General features: G+C 44.4%; 1 protein-coding gene across 3 annotated transcripts in view; it reads right to left on the reverse strand.

The window, feature by feature from the left end:
- Positions 1–25,181, reverse strand: part of GRAMD4 (GRAM domain containing 4) — a 130,533-nt gene that overhangs the window by 45,247 nt on the left and 60,105 nt on the right. For all 3 annotated transcript variants that reach the window (XM_075015956.1, XM_075015965.1, XM_075015974.1), the window contains exon 4: positions 3,176–3,296. In XM_075015956.1, the coding sequence (XP_074872057.1) occupies positions 3,176–3,296 (121 nt within the window). The remainder of the gene's footprint in view (positions 1–3,175; positions 3,297–25,181) is intronic.

The raw sequence follows: 25,181 nt of genomic DNA on the forward strand, positions 1-25,181 counted from the left end.
AGAATAGAGGTGCAGAAGGCGGGGCGGGGGGGGGGGGGAGTCAAGGTCTTTGTCAACCTTGATTACTATTTTTGGTTCTCTGTGCCTTAACTATTGAGTCTGTTCTAGTCTGGCTATGGTCTGAAGAAGTGGGTCTGTCCCACAAAAGCTCACTTAATAAATTAGTTTGTTAGTCTTTAAAGTGCTACTTGACTGCTTTTTTGTTTTGATAGTATATAGACAAGCTCGGCTTTCTCTCTGTTACTATTCCCAGTGGTGCTGTCCTTTCGGTCTTGCACACATCTCCATGCCTTAAAATCAACAGCAGGCACAACCATGAAAACAGAAACAAACTTGGGCATGCTGACAATTTAAAGAATCTATGTGCAACTTTTGAATTCTGTTTGATATTATGGGCTTTGTATCTATATCAAACTACAAATCCCATTTTGACTTAAAGGCTGGGCTGTACCTTTCTATCTTTATAACCTCCACCTTAGTCAGAAATCCCAATGAGTTACAAGTTTTACAGTAGAGGATCTTTAAACCTTGGTGGTCTTCTATTTAAAAGGAGATAGCCAGCTCATTGACCTAGGGTATCATCAAGAGACACTACTCTACCCAAGACAGCCTGGAACCCAGAGAAATGATCACCTGATGGAGGGTTTGAAGCTGAACAGTGTATCATCCAAAGGGGACTGGAAGAAATGAAAGGAAGGCACAAGCCATTTTAGTGAAGGAGAACGAAAGGGAAGCTGGTACAGGAGTAAGAGCTTACTCCCCATTTTGAAGAGAAGACATAAGCAGGACCTGGGACCCTGAAAAGACATTAACCCTGATCCCAAACAACAGTCACAGTGGTAAGGAAACTGAAGCAGGGAACCGTGTTCAGGCATTTGCTTTAATCTAGATCTATGTATACATACACCTTTTGTGGTTGCAGAAATCCTTCTGCAAAGTCTGTGTCCAAGCTTTAACTATCCTCCAGAGGAGTAAACTATGTACCATACGGTAAACTCTTCCGCATACAGCAGCTTTGGGACTGGGAGGTTGCCAGATATTCAAATATTACAGAAAATCAAGAGGATCCCTTCACCGTCTGGGGTCTGTACTATAGCAGGCTTCCACTCCCTGAAGCCCTCGACAGCCTGGCCCTGGAGCAGTGCCTCCACCAGTGCAGCCCACTCCATAGTCCCAGCAGCTCAGGCCCTGCCCTGTGCTGCTGCATGGGGGAGGGATGTGGGAAAGGGGCAGAGGCTGGTTCATTGTGCTGCAGCCACCCATCTACACCAGGGTTAAGCCGCTCCCAGCAGCAGGCCCTAGCCCATGCTGCTACACCAGATGCGGGGAGCATGGACTTAGCTCCCTGTTCTCTAGCCACCTGTCTCACGACCCTCTCACAGGGATTAAGCAGTCCCCAGCAGTTCAGGCCCCAGGCAGTGCTACCACTTGTGGGGGGCAGAGGTGTACTTGAAATTCTTGGGAGTGGCGGCTAGGGGGGCAGTACTGGCCCTGGGAGCTTAGCATAGCTGGACCACGGGATCCCACTTCCAAAAGAGGAATCAGACAGTTTGGCACAGTGCTGGAGCCAAGGGAAACTAAAAATTACATAAGCCCAGGATGTGAGTCCAACTAAAACAACCTGGCGACTGTCCAGTAGGGGTGAGCTCAACCAGGTCTGCCTGTGACAGAGACCACAGTAGATCAGGAATGGGCAATAAATTTTGATGCAGGGGACTCTCCAAGCTTGTGATAAGAGGTCAAGGCCACATTTTTCTAAGGAGAGAGTGCAAGATCTGGGATGGAGGTTGAATGCAGAAGAGAGCCCAGGTAGGGGACTGGAGCACAGGAGATGCTGTGGGGTCTAAGAAGGAGGGTTTGTGACCTGGGGCAGGGTATTGGGGTGCAAGAGAGAGAGAGGGCATGGGCACAGGAAGGGATGCTGGCCTGGGGGAGGAGTGCAGGAGCTGGTACAGGGTAAGGGAGGGATTTGGGGTGTCGTGCCAAAAGCAGGCTCTGGCTGCTCCACGGGGCTCTCGTGCTGCACCTGCCCCCAACAAAATCTTTCAGCTCCTATTGGCCAGCTTCCAGCCACTAGGAGCTGAGAGATTTTGCAGGGGGGCAGAGGCAGCACAGGAAACCAGCCAATGGGAGCTGAGAGAGTTTGCTCAGGGGTGGGGGCAGCACCTGAAGCTCTCTTCCCTCCACAGCCATCAGGGATGGCCACAGTCTGGATAAAAGGCTTGCTGAGCTAAAGTCAGCCAGTGGGATAGATCATCAGCCAGGTATGAGCAGAGTTGCCAACCCTCCAGGAATATCCTGGAACCTCCAGGAATTAAAGACTACTCTTTAATTGAGGAAATTATACGATGAAACCTCCATGAATACATCTAACCAAAACTGGCAACCCAAAACATGAGCTTCCAGTGCAATGTTGTGGCCAAAAGGACTACTGGAATCATTGCATGCATTAACAGGGGAAAGCTGAGTAGGAGCAGAGGGGCTTACATTACATCTGTATTTCACACTGTGTTGAGTTCCACTATCCACTGTTCAAGAATAATATTGATTAAGTGGATAGGGTTCAGAGAAGAACTATGAAAACAACTGAAGGAGGATCGGAAAAAGGAGTTAATACTCGAAGACTCCAGGAGCTCAATTGGTTTATCTTGGGACGCTTAAGGGGGTGACCTCATCAGTCTAAGTATCTAGATGGGAAATAGAAATTTGAGAAAGCACTCTTCAGTCTAACTGACAAAGGGTTAACAAGATCCAGTCTCTGCAAATTGAAACTAGACAAATTCAGATTGGAAATAAGGCACTTAAAAAAATGCAGATGAGGGGCACACTATCAACCAGCAAAAACAACTTACCAAGTTATTGCAATGTTTGCAATGAATTCTCCACCACTGGAAATTTTGAAATCAAGACATAATTTTTTCTTTAAAAAAAAAAAAAACCCACATATGTTCTAGTTTAAAGAAATTAATTCCAGGAAGACCTATGGCCTGTGTTACACAAGAGGACAGATTAGATAATCACAAATGTCCAATCCTCTGACTTCCCTACTCTCGCTAGTGAAATCCTGTGAGAGTAAGGAAGCATGATTTTTTTTAAAAATTCAATTCTTCCTTTAGTGCCATTCATATTGTTTAGATGACACTTGAGCTGTACTTCATGCAGTGATTTCTCTCACCTTGTTTTAAGTACTTCATTGACTTTTTGTTCTAGTTCCAATCTTCTCTGTCGTTCTTTTTCTAGTTCTTGCTTTAAAGTTTCAGCATTTGTTTCTTCTCTGAGCTTCCTGAGCTCTTCCTCTGTAAAGAAAGCCAGCCAAGGTGAGCGTTTAACTACCTTGAAATGTTAAGAAAATTTTTAAAAAGCAAACAAGCAATCAAATGGATTGTTTTACACTCATTATGTCATTACAACCATATTGTCCAGAAGAACAGAATGACCAATTTACTCAACATTTAATATTATTACTGTTGAATATGCTTTTCATAAAAAGGAAGCATATTTTCAATGTGTCCAAATGCACTATAGAAGGGTAACACTGATTAATTTTTTTTAAAAAGAAGGCATTAATTAAAATGCACTTGCAGAACACTTTAAATAGTTAAATCAAAGGCATAAGCTATCAGTGCCAAATACAGTTTTCTGGACTGGATCCCAGTAACAGGGAAATTTCTCCCAGGACAGAATTGTTCTTTACAATAAGTACAGCAAAGGAAATACTAGGCGATTCTTTATTTTCCCTTTAAATCAGAGAGGGTCAAACCAAAGCCCTAGATCTGAACACTTTTAAATACGTACAAGCTATTAATATAAACTTTGCCACTCAGACCCATTCCTTCCCATGATGTAGGTTACATTTTTACAGCCAATAAGAGTATTATAATATATGTTTTTAAGAAAAATCGACTGTGCTGAATCAACCAGTTTAACCAATGAAAAGCCTGATTAATGGCTAATTAATCTTGCAGTCTAGAGACTGAAGTATCCTGAAGTACTGACAGTATCCTTTTTAAAACTCCACAATAGTCTCCCACGAAGGAAAGGATTCAATATCTCTTCCAGCACTCTAAGCAGATGCACAAAGGCATGAAACAAAACAAGAAAGGAAGTTGCATTAATATTTTAAAAATGAAAGTTACTTTGCTCAGTATTTTGTTGCTTTTTTAAAAAAACAGTGCCTTGAAAATAAGCAGCAGAACAGCTGTAATGCCTCAAACTCAAAGCAACCCAGACAGGGCCAGAGAAACAGATCTATGCTACAAGGTATTTCACATAAGCTAACAACACATGCTTATATAAGATTATGTCCTGCACTCTAACTGTTCTGTGCCTATTCATGTCACTTCTTTTGAGTCTCAGCTAATCAGAGGATTGTGCAATTTGCAAAGACATTTTATTATGCTTTTAAGTGACCTGGGAGCAGATAGTGGACAAAACATCTCTCCTCCCCACCCATTTCCTTCATGTTTCTGAATACATACTGAAAGGTTACATTATATAAAGTAGGTAAAGTAAGTAAGTAACTCAGGTGACCGACAACAGACTTCACCTCCATTCACTGCTATGTTAATGGTTTAGTTTCCACCCATGTTGACAGGGAATAATTAATCTGAGACAGTCGTCTAGTAAGGAGTCCCTTTAAAAAGAAGATTGAGTATTAAAAGAATATGGAAGGAAGGTCAACCTTGATATTACAAAGTTATTATGAAACTATGCATGTGTATACAGAGGAAGAGTCTGCTCTGTCTGCTTGCAGGGCTATAGTGTGTCCCTCCTACAGCCGGGTTGATTATTGGACCTTTACTTTTGGATCACCTATTAAAGAAGCAGCACCCTGGGACAACGGGCTGGCTGAAGCAGAGGGAAAACAGTTCAACCAAATTTGTCTGCATAGGGCTGTAGAAGAGAAGAGTGAAAAATCCTCTGCAGCAAATTAGAGAAACCAGATGTTGCTGCTGAAACATACGAACTGGGAGCCAGATGCACAGGAAGTGGGACAGAAGAGGGCTAGCTGACCTTGGAGAGAGGCACTCCTTAATGCTGAAGAGGAGTTCTCTACCCTAAATTCAAAGGATTTTCCAGAAAAGTGACAAAACTGTGACAGAGAAATGTGGACAGATTTGTTTATTATTTTGCCTAAATTTGTATTTTTTTGTAATAGGTAAGCAGAGTGATTGCATTTAGAATCCTGTGCAAAAGATGTCTGCTTTCACTTTCACACGCCCCTGAAGAGTTAAACAGTAAACCCACAGCACCCACTCAGCTAGAGTTCTGGACAGCATGTGCTTAAGCCACTGGCAGAGTCTGAAGAGTCAGCACTGTCCCAGGTGCTAGGCAATTGGACTGCAGGGTCTCAGTTCTCAGAAGAGGGTGCCAGACAGATTAAGAGTCTGCCTAGACATCCCAACCGGGACAGGCACCTGGACATTCTTCAGACAACGCACATTCCTGACACACCAACCACTTTGCTAGGCTTCCTCACACAACCACCTGGTGAATGTCCAGCCAGGGGACACTCTACCACAGCTGGGAATGACACCTAATTTCCTTTTCATATGGAATCTTAATTCGGCTCCCTCGTGCATTCATCCTACGCAATAAATGAGGCAGAGGGCCTATGAAAAAAATAACATGATCATCAAAATGAAGACTGTAGGATAAAGCATACGTACACAATAGCAAAATTAAGGTTACAAAGACAACCATAAATGTGACATTTCCTAACTTTCAAATTCATAATTTTGGAACTCAAATGATATTTCTTTATGTAGTTGTTTGGAACGTGCTTACCTAGGTTTTGGGGGAAAGTTTTTTGTTTTTTGTTTTTTTTAAAAAAGGTTAAAACAGCCCCATATCAGAGAAGACTGAACTCTGGACATTCAGTAGCAGAGCATATAACTAATTATATTAGGCTGAAACAGCAGGAGTCTTATCCCAGAAGAGAAGCAGAAAGAAACCATGCACTGGTGCAACACAATGGAGGTGCTGAGGAAAATACCCGCTTCTCCCTATTTCCCACCAACACAGATGCTTTGAGAGCAATAGCAGACACTCCTAACACAATGTCGCTATTGCCACTTTTGGCAGCAGCAGAGCTCTGGCTGATTAGGACATTCATGTGCAGTTAGTCTGGCGTGCTTACAAGTCTTGCTAAATAACAGAAGAGTTAGTGGCAGTTTCCAACAGTTTATACTCAAATCTGAAGAGAATTTTATTGGACAGTGACAAAAAAAACTCCCAAGGCCCTAACCCTGAAAAATGTTAAAGGTCTGCTGCCAACAGTGGGGTGTACAAGCTTCCCAAAAAAAAAAAGTCCACAATACTCTTGGAAAGGGAAAATTCTTCAGGGTACATCAGCAACTTGTCTGTAAAGTAGTGCAAACAGGTGAACCCTACAGTACCTTCAACAGACAACAAAAAACTTCAGTATCTGAAACTCACCTCTCCTTCCTGGGATTTAATTTTTTAGCAGTTCAAAGGCCCCTCTCTCTAACTTCCCAGAAAACAAACACACACCATAAACCTCAGTCCAGGTTGGCTCTTACTACAGTTTCCTCCATAACCTTTCATTGTCATTGCTTGGGATAGGCAAACTACAGTCCATGGGCTGCATCCAGTCCATTGGACATTTTCATCCAGCCTTGAGTTTCCAGCAAGGAGCAGGGTCCAAGGCTCCTTGCTCCCTGGCTGGAACACTGGGTAGAGAAAGTCAGAGCTGCTGGTGGCACAGGAGCACTCAGTTTTCTCTGGCTCTCCAACTGGACAGGGCCTGTAGCCATGCCCCTTTGGCCAACTGGCTAATCTTCCACTGGGAGGAGGTTGGGCCAATGAACATTTACGGCTTCCCATACAATTTGCCTACTTAAATGTGGCCCTGAGGCCAATAATTTGCCAGCCCTGACACACCTCCTTCTTAGTCTCTGGCCCAAAGACACACTCCTACACACTTTACATACAGGACGTACCTACCAGTATAATTCTTCAGTAATTACAATGTAGAGTTGTAGCACCATCACCACAGGTGATTCTAGAAAAGCACCCTTCAATCTTTTCTGTAACAGGGTCCTGTCTCACTCTGTTAAAAAGCCTTGAGTGTTATATAAATAAAAATGTAAAAGCACAAAGAAGAGAAGTCATCTGAACAAGTTTATATGCTAAGATTAAGTGCAATTATCTTTTGGATTGTTAAGCATGTAACACAATAGACCCAAATAGCAGAGATCAATGGCAGTGGAATGAGTTTCCAAAACAACCTTGAAATCTTCACTTTTTCCAAAGCATCTCCCTTTCTCCACCACTGCCTTCTTCAAAAATATTATAGCCAAATGCTGTATGCCTTGGACCCAGAAATCCATCCATCAGGAAGTTTTGTCTCTGCACTATTTTGTGGAGGTTGCAATAATATAAAAGGCATTTAGGTCACTTGGATATCTACAGCTCTGTGCAGAGAAGGAAAATACCAAAATGTGAATTATCAAAAATATCCCTTGATGACACCAGTTAGCTGTAAGACCTCCTTTTTATTAGGCTGAATATTTCTGAAGTGCAGCAGTTAATTTTTGATAATGTCTAATAGAATAAAATAAAATACCTTATTGACTGGGAAAACTGTCAGTAAACAAGGCTTTTAATCTCATCTCAAATGCATATACAATAACGAGGATAGTCTTCTCTTAATGCTGATCTTAAAATGCTGCAGTATCTATTGTGCTTTTTACCAGACAGGCAGACAGTCTATGTAAACTGCTTGCTAAATAGAGGGATATGACACACTGGCACACCAGGTGCCAGCTCATTTCAAGATCACTTGGCCTAACAGAATACTGACAAACACAAAGTTGGAAACCAGTCAAGCTTATCTGTGTGCTAATGTTGTTGGCACAGATATCAGAATTGTAAGAATGTGTTTAATATTTAGACTTTATGAAATGCCTGCTGGATGCTGCTTGTAGTATCTTATTTATATCTGTATCTCACACTATGGGGTTGCAGTTAAGTGTTTGCTCTGTAACTATGAAAATATTTGATCAGACTATAAACCTCACAGTCAGAAGAGAAGCATTACTATGCATGAAATATCAGTTTGCCACATTGCGAGTCACCTCCTCCAGCACAAAAGGTTTATAGACCCCAGTAAAACACAGTGAAACATCACTGAACAAAACGCTTTGTTGATTGCTTCCCCTCATGCCAATGAAGAGGGGACGTGCACAAGCCCTCATCCCATCACAGCTTGACCACTGGGGGAATTATTAAGGAGCAACTATTAGGAAGTTGAAAAGTTTTCTAAACATAAACAAGAGATCCCCAAGATGAGAGCTTTTATGTAGTATTGTGGTAGCCTTTTAATCTCAGGATATGAAATACACACGAAGTGGGAGAAACAATATCTTTTACTGAACTAACATTTGTTGGTGAGAGACAGAGTTCTGCTTCATCTCTGGAAAATGTACTCACTGTCACAGTTAGAAACAAGGATGGCTGCATATTATCACAGGTACTATCACCTTTTGAAACTTAAGACTTACCTCTGTGTGTGTATATTTACCTGCATTAACTTTGTAAATAACTATTTCTTTTCTTAGCTAATAAGTCTTTAGTGAATATTTTTGCCGCAGAATAGGCAATAAAACGTACTATTTGGGAAGAGAGCTCTGCAGTGCAATTAACCTTTTTGAAGAGAAACCCGGAGTGTGATTAACTCATTAATGATCTAGGTGATATGTTGTTTTCCACTCTTAGCAAGTTTGAAGAGGACACAAAGCTGTGGGGTGAGAGGCAAGGCAGACAAGGTGGAGGGTAGGGATAGGGTCCAGAGTAACCTGGACAAACTGTAGGATTGGGCCAAAAGAAAGCTGATGAACTTCAACAAAAACAAGTACAGACTCCTGTACTTAGGATGGAAGAATCCCACGCACTGCTACAGCAGATTGAAGGAAGTGATCATTTCTCTCTATTCAGCATTGGTAAGGCCATATCTAGAATATTACGCCCAGTTTCTTCCTCCTGTTCCCCCCACTTCAAAAAAAAGCATGTTGACAAATTGGAGAGAAGGGCAATGAAAAGGGGGTTGGAGCTCATGACTTTTGAGGAGAGGCTGAAGGAACTGGACTTATTTAGTGTGTTGAAGGGAAAAGTGAGGGGGGATGTGACAGCAGCCTTCAGCTACCTGAAGAGGGGTTCCAATGGAGGGCTGTTCTCAGGATAGGCTATACTGCAAAAGAAATTGGACCTAAGATACATAACTCCAGCTATCAGAATTGCAGAGCTGGGGTTGAGGTACATTAAGGCGAATTTCCAACACAGCCCCACTGAGAGAGGTCAACAGAAGAAACTCTCCCATTGACTTCCCTGACTGGTTGAGATAGAGTACTGTGGTCAAGGAGGGCACCCTCAGAGTTTGATTTAGCAGGTTGCTAGTAAGCACACTACACAGAACCCTGGAAGCATTAATCGGCACCAGCAGCATCGATCTTCTGCTTAGCATACACAGGTCCTCAGTGGTATACTTGATAGAACAAGCAATGGTGTTATATTGCAGAGGGGGACATCTAGGTTGGAAATTAGGAATAACTATCTCATTAGGGCCGTGTCTACACGTGCACGCTACTTCGAAGTAGCGGCGCCAACTTCAAAATAGCGCCCGTCACGGCTACACATGTTGGGCGCTATTTCGAAGTTGAAATCGACGTTAGGCGGCGAGACGTCGAAGTCACTAACCCCATGAGGGGATGAGAATAGTGCCCTACTTCGAAGTTGAACGTCGAAGTAGGGCACGTGTAGACGATCCGCGTCCCGCAACATCGAAATAGCGGGGTCCACCATGGCGGCCATCAGCTGAGGGGTTGAGAGATGCTCTCTCTCCAGCCCCTGCGGGGCTCTATGGTCACCGTGTGCAGCAGCCCTTAGCCCGGGGCTTCTGGCTGCTGCTGCTGCAGCTGGGGATCCATGCTGTATGCACAGGGTCTACAACCAGTTGTCGGCTCTGTGGATCTTGTGTTGTTTAGTGCAACTGTGTCTGGGGGGGTGCCTTTAAGGCAGTGGCTTGCTGTTGAGTCCGCCCTGTGACCGTGTCTGCAGCTGTTCCTGGCACCCTTATTTCGATGTGTGCTACTTTGGCCTGTAGACGTTCCCTCGCAGCGCCTATTTCGATGTGGTGCTGCCCAATGTCGAAGTTGAAAGTCGATGTTGCCAGCCCTGGAGGATGTGTAGACGTTATTCATCGAAATAGACTATTTCGATGTCGCTACATCGAAATAAGCTATTTTGATATAGCGTGCACGTGTAGACGTAGCCTAGGAGTGTGATGAAGCACTGGAATGGGTTAGCTGGAGAGGTGGTGGTGGAATATCTATCCTTACAAGTTTTTAAGGCAAAGGTTTAACAAAGCCCTGGCAGGAATGATATAGTATCATAGAATGCTAGGACTGGAAGGGACCTTGAGAGGTCATCGTCTCCAGCTCCCTGCCCTCATGGCAAAACCGAGTACTGTCTAGACCATCCCTGATAGATACTTATCTAACCTGTTCTTAAATATCTCCAGAGATGGAGATTCCACAATCTCCCTAGGCAATTTATTCCACTGTTTGACCACCCTGACAGTTAGGAACTTTTTCCTAATGTCCAACCTAAACCTCCCTTGCTGCAGTTTAAGCCCATTGCTTCTTTTTCTATCCTCAGAAGCCAAGAACAAGTTTTCTCCCTCCTCCTCATGACGTCCTTTCAGATACCTGAAAACCGCTATCATGTCCCCACTTAATATTCTTTTTTCCAATACTAAACAAGCCCAATTCTTTCAGCCTTTCTTCATAAGTCATGTTCTCTAGACTTTTGATCATTCTTGTTGCTCGTTTCTGGACCTTTCCAATTTCTCCACATCTTTCTTGAAATGCAGCACCCAGAACTGGACACAATACTCCAATTGGGGCCTAACCAGTGCAGAGTAGAGCGGAAGAATGACTTCTTGTGTCTTGTTCACAACACACCTGTTAATGCATCCCAAAATCATGTTTGCTTTTTTTGTAATAGCATCATACTGTTGACTCATGGTCAAACTTATGGTCCACTATAACCCCTAGATCCCTTTCTGCCATACTCCTTCCTAGACAGTCGCTTCCCATTTGTATGTGTGAAACTGATTGTTCCTTCCTAAGTGGAGCACTTTGCATTTGTCTTTATTAAACTTTAACCTGTTTACTTCAGACCATTTCTCCAATTTGTCCAGATTATTTTGAATTTTGACCCTATCCTCCAAAGCTGTTGCAACCCCTCCTAGCTTGGTATCATCTGCAAACTTAATAAGTGTACTGCCTATGCCAATATCTAAATTGTTGATGAAGATATGGAACAGAACCGGTCCCAATGCAGACCTCTGCAGAACCCCACTTGTTATACCTTTCCACCAGGATTGAGAACAGTCCGCCCGAGTTGGCATTCACATTTTTGAGCTACTCCAAGCTGTAAGTTTGTGCAGTGTTAGAGTACAGCCCACAATGCAAGACTTACATTTACCAAAGTGGCATATTATCAGACACTATATTATATTGACTTTGAGCATGAGGAACTGAATAGAAGTGACAATGGAAAGTTTAAATACATCCTCTAGTCACAGATACTTAAACACTGGTGTTTCCCAGTGTAAGCTTAAGACAAAAATAGTTCTCTATGTCTGTGTTAATTATGGAAAATCCACTATGACTCCCTGAACACTATTTCAAGTTCAAGCATGTTGCATAATAGGTACAGATTAACATACTAAATCCCAGTCACACACTGGGAAACTAGACCAGTCAGCAACATTGGCAGTGCCAGACACTCTAACATGATTTTGACACGAACTTACCACCAGCTTTTTTACCCTAAAGCTTTTATTTATAGTTTTCCAAAAGGATCTGTCATAAAATATTGCAAGCAGAATGTCAGCATCTAGCTGACCAAGTTCACAGTCGCGCTCTTAACATGCTAACTACCAGGCTTGTGCCTACTACTTTGGTACAGATCTCAATCAATGCCAGTATCTCCAATATCAGTAATAAACTACAAACTAACATATTTACATTTAAGTCAACCACACAGATTAATATCCCACTCCCTCGCATCTCCTGGCGTGTATCCAATTAGTCAACCATTCAGAGGGAAGTTCATTTTCTGACTGAGGGGAAAGACACATATGAAAGCCTACGAGACACTAAACTGGATTTTTTAATCTCTTACCACCACTCTATCACTGGCAAAAGGGTTTCCTCTGCTAAAAGGAGGAAAGCTTACAATTCCTTAAATAGGGGAGTCAGTTGTAGGCTTTCATATGTGTTTTCCCCTCAGGCACAAAATGAACTTCCTTCTCACGGATCGGAAACTGGTTAGAACAGTGTTGTACAATAGTAATTCAAAGATCGCCACACTTGTGGTTGTTGTCCTTCCATATTTAAAACAGGTTCCCCCCCAAGCCCACCCCCCAGATTCTAAATCAATGCTGGTGACCCACCAGGGCTGCTGGAGCCACTGGAGCTGTCAGGACTGTCACAGTGGCCAAAAACACTACTGGTGGGGCCACTGGGGATGCCAGACCCACTGTGTCCACTGGAGCAGCCAGGGCCAGAGCCACCTGAGCAGTTGCCACTGCAGCCATGCACTTCTCCCCAACAAGTGGGGCGTGTGCACAGAACGGCAGATGGCTCTCCCCACATGCAGCTCTAGGAGGAACCATATTTAGAGGCTACAAGAGCTGCATGTCGCTACAGAGCCAGAATCACCACACTGTGGTGTCCATAATCAATGGCCAGTTTTCAGAATGGAGAGAGGTAAATAATGGTGTCTTTCATAGCCCAGTTCTGGGACAAGTACTGTTCAACATATTCATGAATGAACTGGAAAAAAAGGTTACACAGTGAGATAATCTGCAATATTTGCAGATGATACAAAATTACTCGCATGTTTAAAGCCAAAGCAGACTGTGATGAGTTAAAAAATGGGTCTTGAAAAACTGGGTGACTGGACAACTAAATGGCACATGGAAGTCAATGTTCATAAGTGCAAGGTCATTTGTGGGAAACAATCTAAATTATACATTAAAATGATGGGGTCTAAATTTGCTGTTGCCACTCAAGAAAGAAAGAGCTTGGAACCACTGAGGTCAGTTATCTGAAAACATTCCATCAACGTGCAGTGGCAGACAAAGCTAACAGTATGCTGAGAATCATTAGGTAAGGGATAGATAATAAGAGAGAAAATATCATACTGACTCCATCTAAGTCCATGCCATACCCACAACTTAAATACTTTGTGCAGATCTGGTTGCCCCATCTCAAAATAAAAAAAAAAAAAAAATCTGAAATTGGAAAAGCTTCAGAAAAGGGCAACAAAAAAGAACAGAAGTATGGAACAACTTCCAGATTTGAAGAAATTAATGAAACTGGGACTTTCAATAGCAATTAGCCAAAACAGGCTGGGATGCAACACCAAATTCCGAGGTGCCGCAGCCTCTGTTGGCCAGAAGCTGCAATGGATGACAGGAGATAGATCACTTGATGATCACCTGTTCTGTTCATTCCCTTTGGAGCACCTGGCACTAGCCACTGTCACAAGACAGGATACTGGGCTAGATGGGCCACTGATTTGATCCAGAATGGCCATTCCTATGTTTCTAGTAGGTTAAGAACAAGAGCCTATAGGAGTATTTCCCTCTGCAGCAACATATCACACAAGATCCAGTTTGCTGCTTGCACATATAGGCTACGTCTACACTAGCCCCAAACTTCGAAATGGCCACGCAAATGGCCATTTTGAAGTTTACTAATGAAGCGCTGAAATGCATATTCAGTGCCTCATTAGCATGCGGGCAGCAGCGGCGCTTCGAAATTGATGCGGCTCACCGCCACGCGGCTCGTCCCAACGGGGCTCCTTTTCGAGAGGACCCTGCCTACTTCGAAGTCCCCTTATTCCCATCTGCTCATGGGAACAAGGGGCCTTCGAAGTAAGCGGGGTCCTTTCAAAAAGGAGCCCCGTTGGGATGAGCCATATGGCGGCGAGCCGCATCAATTTCGAAGCGCCGCAGTCGCCCGCATACTAATGAGGCGCTGAATATGCATTTCAGCGCTTCATTAGTAAACTTCAAAACGGCCATTTGCGTGGCCATTTCGAAGTTTGGGGCTAGTGTAGACACAGTCTTAGTGTTAGACAAACTCCCTTCATCTCCCCATTTACTGCTACATGCAGTAGCTGTCTTCCCAAACCAATACTCTAGGCTCCTCATTTTCTCTCTTAGCTGTTCCTTTTGCTTCTTTACCATTTCTTAGCTTCATGCTTTCTTTCAAATTTGATCACTATACTTAGAACTGACCCTCTCCCTCCCCAGGTCCTGTTCACCTTAGCATTTTATGGCAGGCTTAAGAAGCAGTTTCCTTGTCCCTCTTCCCTTCTTATCCAATTTCTATCCTCCATCATGTGCAGGGTACTACCAAGATGAGTTTGTAGCACATTTTGAGTTTCACATAAAAATCCTACAGCAATCATTAAATCATTACAACACTAGTCTTGCAAAGAAGGAGGCTAGGAACCAACATGAAGATGCACCCTGAGAGTTTCCTTTACATTTACAGATCCCTTTCCCTTAAATCATAGAGGCCCATTACTATGTACTTTGTCGAGCATGAAGACCAGTTTTAGCACCACAACACTTTCCTCCTCCAAATCCTTCATTAAAACTCACTTTGGGGAAGTCTTCCCCCATTGACTCAAACCTAGACGTGAGGCAGCAATGCAAAAGCAAAGTGGTATGTTACGCTTTGGGTACCCAAAAGTCAATCTATAAACTACCTAGGAACAGAGGTGCCAACTTCCCACATTCCTGGCAGGGGAGCTCAAACCTCACTCTGCCCCCAGCCCTGCCCTTGTTTCATGCCTTCCCCAAGCCTCTACCCCATTTCTTTTCCATCCCCCATCATGCCTCTCTTCCCAGCACCTCCTGCACACTGCTGAACACAGATCAGGGCACTGGGAGTGAGGTGAAGGACCTGACCTGCAGCGGTGACAGTAGTTGCTGAGCACTCAGTATTATTTTTCCATAGGTGCTCTAGTCCCAGGATGTCCACAGAGTCAAACCCTCTGATTGGGACAGAAACGTTCTGGCTGTGGCCAAAATTGTTGGGTTTTATGGAAGGTTTTTATGTTTGTTTTAAGGATGATGAAGCTACCCTTTAAATCTATATTGAGATACCCAGATGAGTGATGACCAAATATGGATCTTGCCCATGTCTGTGTGTGTGTATACTTAGAGAAGACTAAATATTGCCCACATCATTCTCCATCATTCTCTTCTTGGTTATGAATCACTGCAGCTATCAGAGAACAAAGTGTTATGCATATGATGAATGCTACATAAAATTGTCACATTTCCCAATATATTGATATCTGCAACAGCTTCCCCATTACTACTTCAATGAGCTTTCCAATGAAAACAGAATTATTAAGAACACAAAGTCTTTTTCACTAAGATCCTCTCCCTCCAACCCATTCATCAGCCAAATAAGTCAAACCACACAAGTCTGTTTGAAAAATGAATTCTAATACATTTTAATCAAAAGTCAGTTTTCAGGGCACAAAGCAACAAGAGTCAGATTCATCACTACTTCCTTGAATAATTGAAAACTAAGCTATACTAAATATATCGTCCAGGAAAGTCTCGCGATTATTTTGCTCTATTAGTAGCATCCTACATTCAAGATACAATCCTAATTGAACAATTTTACTGACAATGTATTTTAATTTCAATTACCAGGTGTGTTTAACAAGACTCAATTTAGTGAACTGCCAAGCACTGTAACATTAGAGGATACTGGATGTTACCATCTGAAACGGAAACCCACATCTTACAAAGAGCTACATATAAACCAGAATCAGGAACTAAATGCCTTGCAGTGTCTACCCTACATTTTGTTGACAACATGGGGAGGGGAAAAGTCCCTTGTAAAGATTGAAGTTTTTTGTCAATAAAAATGGCTATTTTTCCCAATGCACCTTACAGAGCAATGTGAACTCATGCAGTTGTTGGGAAAAGGCACTTACTCTCAACAAAATCTGCAAGTGTATACAAAGCCTAAGATCCTACATAGAGGGCTAATGTGATTCATTCAGCAGGATCTATCAGTGTGGAAACAATGCTCTAATTACAAGCCAGGGCTCTCTGAAAAGCCCACTCTCTGTCAACTGGCAAGTGAACAGGTGCATTTTTTCCTAGCCCTGTGTAAAGCCTACAATGTAATATCTGCTCTTGAACACAGATCATCACCTGACTTCCTAGTTGACATAGAACAATGAATCTTGAACAAGTGTACACTCATCCCTCACTACACAAGCACAACTGGTTCCCAATTTTCTGCTCATAGGCAAAAACTTGTGAGAGGGACACTAAATTACCATTAAACGCACGTTAACGTCTCTGATTGGTTCCTAGGGCTCCTGACTTGGAGAAGGAGTGGCAGCATGTGGCACTGTTTTTGAAAGGTAAGTGAACCTTGGGTTTGGGGGGGGCAGGATTAGGAAGGGTTAAAGCCTGGGGGCAGTTTGGGACCATGAGCGGGAAGGAGGATTAAAACCTGGTGGCAGCTCCGGTGGAGGAGGTGGCGGCTCCTTCCTCTAGGCTGCAGCGGGCTGGCGGCTGCATGATGGGCAGGGTGGGTGTTGGGAGCGGACTGGGGCGGGGGGTGCATGGGGAGTTGCGGGTCGGGGCATTGGGAGCGGGATGGGCTGGGCTGGGTCTGCGGATCTCCCCTCCCACCAGCCAGCGATCCCATGGCTGGCTCTGCTCCAGCCATGGGACTGGAGGTCTCCCCACCCTGCAGCCAGGGACCCTGCGGCTGGAGCAGAGCCAACCACAGGGCTGCGGGTCTCCCCACCCCCAGCCAGGGACCCCATGGCTGGAGCAGAGAAAGCCGTGGGGCTGAAGCTCTTCCTGCTCCCTGGCCAGGGACTCAGGGTCTGGCTCATATAAGTGGGGGAAGTTCACTTGCTTTGTGAGCAAAGGTAGGTATGTATGTCCCTTGTTTTAGTGAGTACTGGTAAGCAAAGTACTAGTTAAACGAGGGATGAGTATTTCTCCAACCACCACCACAGAACTTTTGCCATGTTCAGTGAGGTAGCAGCTAAGTGACACTTCCTAAAATGCTGCTCATTGAAGTGCTGACAAGCAGCTTTTGTGAAAATCCAATTTTTAGATAATTCCACTTCAAAGTCAGTGCACATAATGCAGCTATAGTAGAGTAACTGAAGGTAAACATGAAATATAAGGAATAGGATTCAATTTCATTCACTTCCTAGACAGCCAAAAAATTTGTATGGTACACACAAGCTCCAATTCCATGAAGAAGTACCAACATAACAGACTTTATTCATAGAGCAATTTAACTCAAGGAGATTATTGCCACATCTGAAGTTAATCAAGAGAATAAATATTTGCATAAAATAACTTGCACAGCTAGGCGTACAAGGGAGAATACATGTTCACACTCCAGAAATCACAAAATAGACCTCCCTGAAGATGGGATCATCTTTGAACTAACATTTTTTTAAAAGCCTGCTTTAAAATAAAGCTTCACCCAGTTACATGTATGCATTTCAGAATGAAAATTTAGTCTGAGATATAAACACATAACATGGGGTCTTCTCCATCACTCCAGGCTTTCCTGTTTTCACCTGCAACACTACAGCACCCCCATTATTAATGGAATTCCAGTGACTCCCCAGTCAAATCAAGGTCCAGTACAAAACACACCACAGGTTGTCTGATATCACAGCCCTTCCCTTATTTCACAGAAATGGAAGCCCTCCATCAGGAGGCTGGGAAGTGTCATCAAACCGATTTATATATTTATATTTTGGAAATACACTGTAGAATTTTAATGAACTTTTAGGCTCTCTGAGGACTGCTGATCTATTAATACTATTTTAAAACTACAGAACAGATGGAAGATATTGCAATAAGGCAAATGCTTGCAAACTACTCCCACTGTATAACAACCAGACCATAGGAAAGAGCTGAAAAATACCAAGTTTAATTTAACTGAAGAAAATTGGACATGCCATGATAGCAGAGGCAGGTAGGATAAACCTGTGTTACAGCGTAGCACATAAGAGATTGCAGTTTATATTACAGTATCTGACAAGTTATGAAAGGGAGCCTGTCCCAGAAACAGGAACAGAAAAGGGCTGTAAGCCTCACTTCCAGCCAATGGAGAATTCCTCAGTTCAGGAACTGACAAAGACAGCCACTTAGGAAAAAGAAAAAGAAAAAAAAGAAAAAGCCTGACAGAGGTTTGCCGATAGAACGTATATTTGAGGAGACTGTAAGCAGATGGCAGCACTGCAAGGCATGGGCAGGCTGCCATAGTTTGGAAATCATCCAGGGCTGTCAAAATTGTGCTGGGAATCCCTCTGGCTCTCACAGCAGCAAGAAGAAAGCCATCTGAACCACACAGCACCCCTTTCTCCCAGGCTAGAAGTTTTGCACTGTCCTGCACAGACTCACATCCTGTGTTAATACACGAGGGCCAAGTTGAATATTCAAGCACAGCTTTCAGAGTATTCTGATTTAGGATTCAAATCAACCACTGATTTTGCGGGGGGGAGGGGGGGACATGGCGTTTCACTGGTTTTAAGAAAACATCTGACCTATTCCACTTGTAAATTTCTTCATCTAAACTTATTAGTATGATGCCTCCAATGTCCAGTATACTCCATTACTACAGCACCCAAAGGCCACTTTCAAGATCATACTGTTAAGTGCCATAAAACATACAGGAAAAACAGTCACTGTCCCAAGATCTTAGAGATAACTGGAGCTACAATTGAATGGAACAAACAGTGTTCAGGCTGCAGGTAAAGGAGGTGAGCAGATAGACTCAAAGCAATAAGAGACTTACTACAAGTACAATTTGATGGTTTGAATACACGAGAACGTCCCACTTGTGTTGATTCAGAGTGTAGTTAAACAGTGCCATTATGAAAACTTTAACACCTCGTTCTTATATTTAAATTTGTAGTATTTGTAGTATTAATGGTACATTAGAATAGTTGTGTTTAATTTCCGCAAGTGGTTTATTTATTCAGTGTGAGGAAAGTGGCATGAAAAGCATTCTTTGTTGATTGAATTCAAGTTCCTCTGTGTGGCATCTGGTGCATAAAAGAGCCCTGAGCAGTTCTCCTCAAAGAGAAGTTTACCTAATTGATTTTTACCTTAGAAATATCAAGAAAGCTACAACTAGCCTTCCTAGATTTGCTGGAAGAAACTGAGGTCTTGGGAGCACTCAGGGACAGGGAGGTGTTTAAGGAAAACAACCCTTTCTCCCCCACCATGCCACGGGTGAGGATGAGACACTAAAATATTGACTAAAATCCCTTTTCCTCACAATCGCTCAGATTTTAGCCTTTTGCAACATCATACTTTGGCTGGGTGTTGTGGCAGGGCCAGGGTGAAGGCCCCCTCAGAGGGAGCCCAAACAAGCAGAAGGGCCTGCAGGGCAATAACAGGCAGCTGGGTGGGAGATGGCTCAGCCTAATTAAAGTCAGCCTGCCCCAGTGACTGTGCTAATAAGAAGCCTTTAAACCCCTTCACAGTGGGAAGGGCAGGGAGAGTGAGAGGTGAGCAGAGAGACGCAAGGAGACAGGAGCAGCAAGAGAGAACAGGTTTGAGAGGAGTAGAGGAGAGCAGCAGGAACACCAGAGATCACAGAGGGAGAGCGGGAGCTTCTACAGATCAAGAGTGAGGACCCATGACTGCAATAGCCTGGAGAAGGTACCAGGGGGAATTGTCTGGGGAAGTGGCCCTGGAAGGACAGCTGCTGAGCCAAGGGCTAAGGGAGTCAGCTCCTCCCACTGCCAGGCCACCCCTCACCCCAGCGAGGGCAACAGGACCCTTAAGTGGTCCTAATGGAGTGAACAGAAGCTAGAGGCCCAGGAATAGGACTGATTTTGTCACACGTGGTGTCAAGCTGGGATATAACTGCTGTGAGGTTTCACAGCGACCCTAAAGCCAACTATCTGGGCCCCTCATAAAGAAGTACCCAAGGAGGACATGATAAAGGCACTCCTGAAGGCCATGACTGCCCAGCAGGAGGCTACCCAGGTCCAGCAGGAGATGAACCATCTGCTGGTGAGTCAGGCTGCCCAGGACTGTGCTACCCTGCAGGAGGTCATGGAGCAGGTGGAGGCCCTGGATCTCCAGATGCCAAATCTGGACAGGACCCGGTTGGTACATGCCAGCTGTTACCTACAGAAGATGACTGGGGATGGTGACGTTGAGGCCTACCTGTTGGCCTTTGAGAGAACCACTGTACAGGAGGGCTGGCCCAAGGCTCAGTGGGCCAGTATTTTAGCCCCACGTTTTGAATGGGGAAGCCCAGAAGGCATATTTTGGCTTGGCGGAAGAAGCGGCTTCCGACTACCCCCAGCTGAAGGCAGAAATCCTAGCACAGGCGGGTGTCACAGCAGCGGTGAGGGCACAAAGGTTTCATGAGTGGAAGTACCGGAAGGACAAACCCCTCCCGAAACCAATTGTCTGACCTAATCCACCTGGCACGGATGTAGTTGCGGCCGGAGGCCCACAGTGCGGAGAAGGTCGTTGAGGTAGTCATCCTGGACAGATATACCAGAGCACTGCCACCCGACCTACAGGAGCGGGTTGGGCGGAATGACCCTGCTACCTTCGATGAGGTGGTAGCCCATGGAGAGACGCTTGATGGCCAGGGAACTGTTTCGACCCCCCAGGGAAAGGGTGTGGCAGAGCAAGGAGCCCGACCTCGTTCCCAGGGCCCCTGTTCCTGAAGCCCCAGAATGGGCAGGGGCAGAGAAGACGGGGGCAGGGGAACAGCTTGAAGGTGTGAGGAAGCTTGGGGGCAAAGGTAAGGAAGGCCTGAGAGTCAGACCCAGCAGCCCAAAGAGAAGGTGGATGCCCTGCACAGGGTATAGCTGTTACGCCTCCAGGGAGCTGGGGCACATAGCAGCACAATGCCCCAATCAGGAGGAGCCCATGCAACGTGGCGTAGGGTGCCTGCAAGACCCCTGCACCCTGATTCACTTTGCTGGCATTGCAACAGCCCCCCCATCAGTACACCTACCCAGTGAAGATGAACAGGACAGAAACGACTGCATTGGTAGACTCTGGGAGTGCAGTTACTTTGGCATCAGGGATGTTAGTGGGACCGGACCAACTGACCCAGGCCAAACGCACAGGGATCTCTTGTGTTCTTGGGGACGTTAATTATTTGGCCATCCCGGTAAAGCCAGAGGTCCAAGGTAGCATCACAAACGTAACTGCAGGAGTGGTTCCCAAGCTCCCCTATCCTGTGGTCATAGGATGGGACTTTCACGGGTTCAATAACCTACTACAGCGTGATGGGGCCGAAGGGGATAGGCCGGACCCAATCTTTTGTGAATTTTCCCAGGACCTATTCTTGGTGCCTGGGAAGGCCCATAAGACGAAACAGGAGAGAAGGGCAGCCAAGAGGCTGGGGACCAGGATATTGGGCCACAATCTGAAGCAGGTACTGGCAGGCGGGCAAACCTGTCCAACTACTAGGGGAGAAAGCAGGGAAGCAGGTGAGCCAGTGGCAGGCTCTAGCTCATCAGGGGAAGGCGACAAGGTGGACGACCCTGAACCTGTGGGTCTCCCTTGGGAAACGTTTGGGCAGGATCAGGCCAATGACGCACTGCTCCAGAATGTCCGTAAGAAGGTATTCATGGTTAATGGGACCCCGTGAGGGGAAGGAGCAAAGGTATGGGCCCTTATTATGTAATTAAGGGGGAATTGTTGTACAGAGTAGCCTGGATACAGGACCAAGAGGTAGAGCAGCTTTTGGTACCTCAGAAGCACCACAGGGAGGTAATGGAGCTGGCCCACAGCCACTTGTTTGTGGGGCATCTGGGGGTGGACAAGACCCTAGACCGCATACTACAGAGATTCTTTTGGCCAGGGATCTATATGGAAGTCCAGAAATATTGTGCTTCTTGTCCAGAACGCCAGTTACATGGGCCCCGACTGCACCTGCAGACCCCGTTGGTGCCCTTACCAATCATCAAGGTCCTCTTTGAGAGGATTGCCATGGACGTAATTGGGCCACTAGAGAAGTCTGAGCAGGGGCACCAGAGCATCCTAGTTGTTGTGGACTGTGCCACCAGGTATCCGGAGGCTGTGCCCCTGCCCAATACCCTGTCCAAAACAATAGCGAAGGAGCTGATCCAGATTCTCTCTAGGGTGGGGATACCCAAGGAAATACTAACTGATCAGGGGACCCCCTTTGTGTCCAAGCTCATGAAGGACTTATGTACCCTGCTCCCGATACGCACCCTGAGGACATCAGTCTATCATCCCCAGACTGACAGCCTCATCAAGCGATTTAACAGAACTCTGAAGAGTATGATAACAAAAGTTGTGAGCCAGGATGGCAAGGACTGGGACATGCTGCTGCCATTTCTCATGTTTGCTAGAAGCTTGAGGGATCTCCCTTATACCAGGTTTTCCCTGTTTGAGCTCTTGTGTGGGTGTAACCCCCAGGGAATTCCGGACCTTGCCAAAGAGGCCTGGGAGGAACAGTCCAACCCGGGGCGGAACATCATTGACCATGTGCTGAAGATGAGAGACCGACTCGCCAGAGTCACCCCAACAGCGTGGGAACACTTAGAGAAGGCGCAGAAAGACCAGCAAGCCCACTACAGCCAGCAAGCGACACCCCAGAAATTCCAGGTGGGAGACCGGGTGATGGTGCTGGTGCCAGCAGCTGAGAGTAAACTCGCCAGGTGGCAGGGTATGAGGTGATAGAAGTTGTTGGCAAGGTGGATTATAAGGTTCGCCAGCCTGACCGACTGAAGCCAGAGCAGATATATCATGTCAACTTGCTAATCCACTTAGAACTGCGGGAACTACAACATCTTCTGTTGCTGTTAACGTTTTTGGTTTTTTTTGTCTTTTTTTCCATTAAACCTGAAACTTTAAGAGTTTCAGGTCCCATAGGGGCTGTGGCAAGTCCCTGTACCTGGGCTTTCCCAGTGCTGCTCTGATCTCAGTGTCTGTATTACTCTGCATAGGGCTGTGACCCCCATCTCTGTGTCAGCGTTGGACGAAGACCGAGAACCAGCAAGAGAGTAAAGGGGGTGCCAAGGAAGGTGGGAAGGTTGATTCAGTGGTATTTCAGCACATCAAGCGACAGTCACAAAGGAATCTGTGTAATTGAACCCATCACAGAAAGAACTGAGAGGAGCTCCAGGAGGAGACATGCAGAATTGCTCCCCCAGAATCACCTCCAAAACGGGATGATCTGGACCCTTATTATGCAGGAGCTTTGCCTATGAATTAGAACAGATGTTAGAAGACCAGAGTTCCATTTCCAATTGTGATCCTCTGTGCAAGTCACTTAGTTTATCTATAAAACCACAATCTCACTGGTACAGCATGTCGTAAGTCACAAGCACAGACCTAATCATCGAATAAATAATACACCAGTCATCATTTTCTAATATAATTTTAAAAATTCAAAATAAATGTAAATTAAGCAAAATAATTACTTAAAATGTCCACAAATCGGAACTTTGTAATGGTTACCAACAAATGAGAATGAAACTTCCTTTAGGAAAATAAGTACAAACGCAACACACAAACTCTACAATTTAAATCTATCCATTCTAGCCAGAAGTCAGACACTTACTCAAATCATGCCCAAAGCCACGCTGTGGGAGATTTTAATTCTGTGAGGTAGGGGGATAGAAAATTACAACAAAATGAAGCACCTAAAAACATAACTTATTTTCTGAGCTCGATATTCATGATAATCAGTATAACAGAGTTAAAGATGATGTCTGGACACTTGATGGGAGACTGAGTAATAAGCCAATCTGTTGAAATAATTATACTAAAATAGTGTCACAATAAATGAAATAAGGCTTTTAAAAGCAAAAAGAACAAAATAAAGCAGCTCACTGCCCTTTATTGTTTACAAATGTTGCTATATTCAGCCTAAAGTTTATCTGTCTCTCAATTTCCTGCTTCTCTGACTACCTACAGTCTTGCATACCACAAACTACTTCTCCATACCAGAGGCCAGCAACCCCTGGTAGAGGTCCCAAGGGTGGCACGTAAGCCAATTTTTATAAGCACACAAGGCAGGAGCTCAGCCCCACCCTTCCTCCCCCTTGCAGCTGGAGCTTTCTCAAAGCCATTCTGCCTGTGGATTAACAAAAGACCAGCTAATGCTACCAACCACCACCAAAACTTTGAAGTCCTACATTTTAATATATTTAAGAATGAAGCTGCTGTAAGTGACTTTATCATCTTTTTATTATCTCTCAGTGGCTTTAAAAAGTATCACCGGCACTTGGACCATATGTAGGAGGTCAAAAGGTCAAATTTCAGCAAAAAACTCAGAAAGGTTGCTGACTCCTGCTCTACACTCTCACTCTGCACACACACAAATTATTTGTAGACCATGTCTCTGCCAAATCACTGCTTCGCCAAGTTCTACTTCTTTCACTCTTAAGGTTTTCTTGTAATTTAACTACATCAGTTTACTAATACTTTTGATATATCATCATTTAACTTTCTTCAGTTTGTTGTTCTTTTAGTGTGGATCACACAAGTGGGCACAATATTCCTAGCAGTGCCAGACTAAAGCTGTGTTGAGCAAGACAGTTAACCTCCCATTGTTTTAGGTAATATATCTGCACATGCAACCCAAAACTGGGTTTTCTTGAACCTGTTTAAACATATGGTGAATTTGCCCCCGCTTTGGTTTCTTTTCACTATTACTGATTGCCAAGTTTCTTCCCCACAGAATACAATTATTTGACACATCTCTCATTTCATCTCTCCATTTAAAAAAAATCTCAGTTTCTTATGTATTCTCCACATTTATGATCTCTTCATCCTTCTGTATGGTTGCCTTCTAACTTTACGAGTATACACAATTCCAGCTTTACAATCAACTGCAAATCTCATTGACGTGTCATTTACTTAACCTTTAAGATCATGTTATTTCATAAGTTTAGAGCAGTCTGCTCACCAATCCTTATAGTACCCCTCTAGGACTATCCACCCAATTTGATACGTTGCTAGCTTTCCTTTGTTTAGTCTTTTCAGCCATAGGACAGTTTCTATCCTTTTAATCCCCAGTTAATTTTTGAATCAAGAATTGAAAGACATAGTA

This window comes from Carettochelys insculpta, chromosome 1 (assembly GCF_033958435.1).
Source record: "Carettochelys insculpta isolate YL-2023 chromosome 1, ASM3395843v1, whole genome shotgun sequence".
Lineage (NCBI taxonomy): Eukaryota > Metazoa > Chordata > Testudines > Carettochelyidae > Carettochelys > Carettochelys insculpta.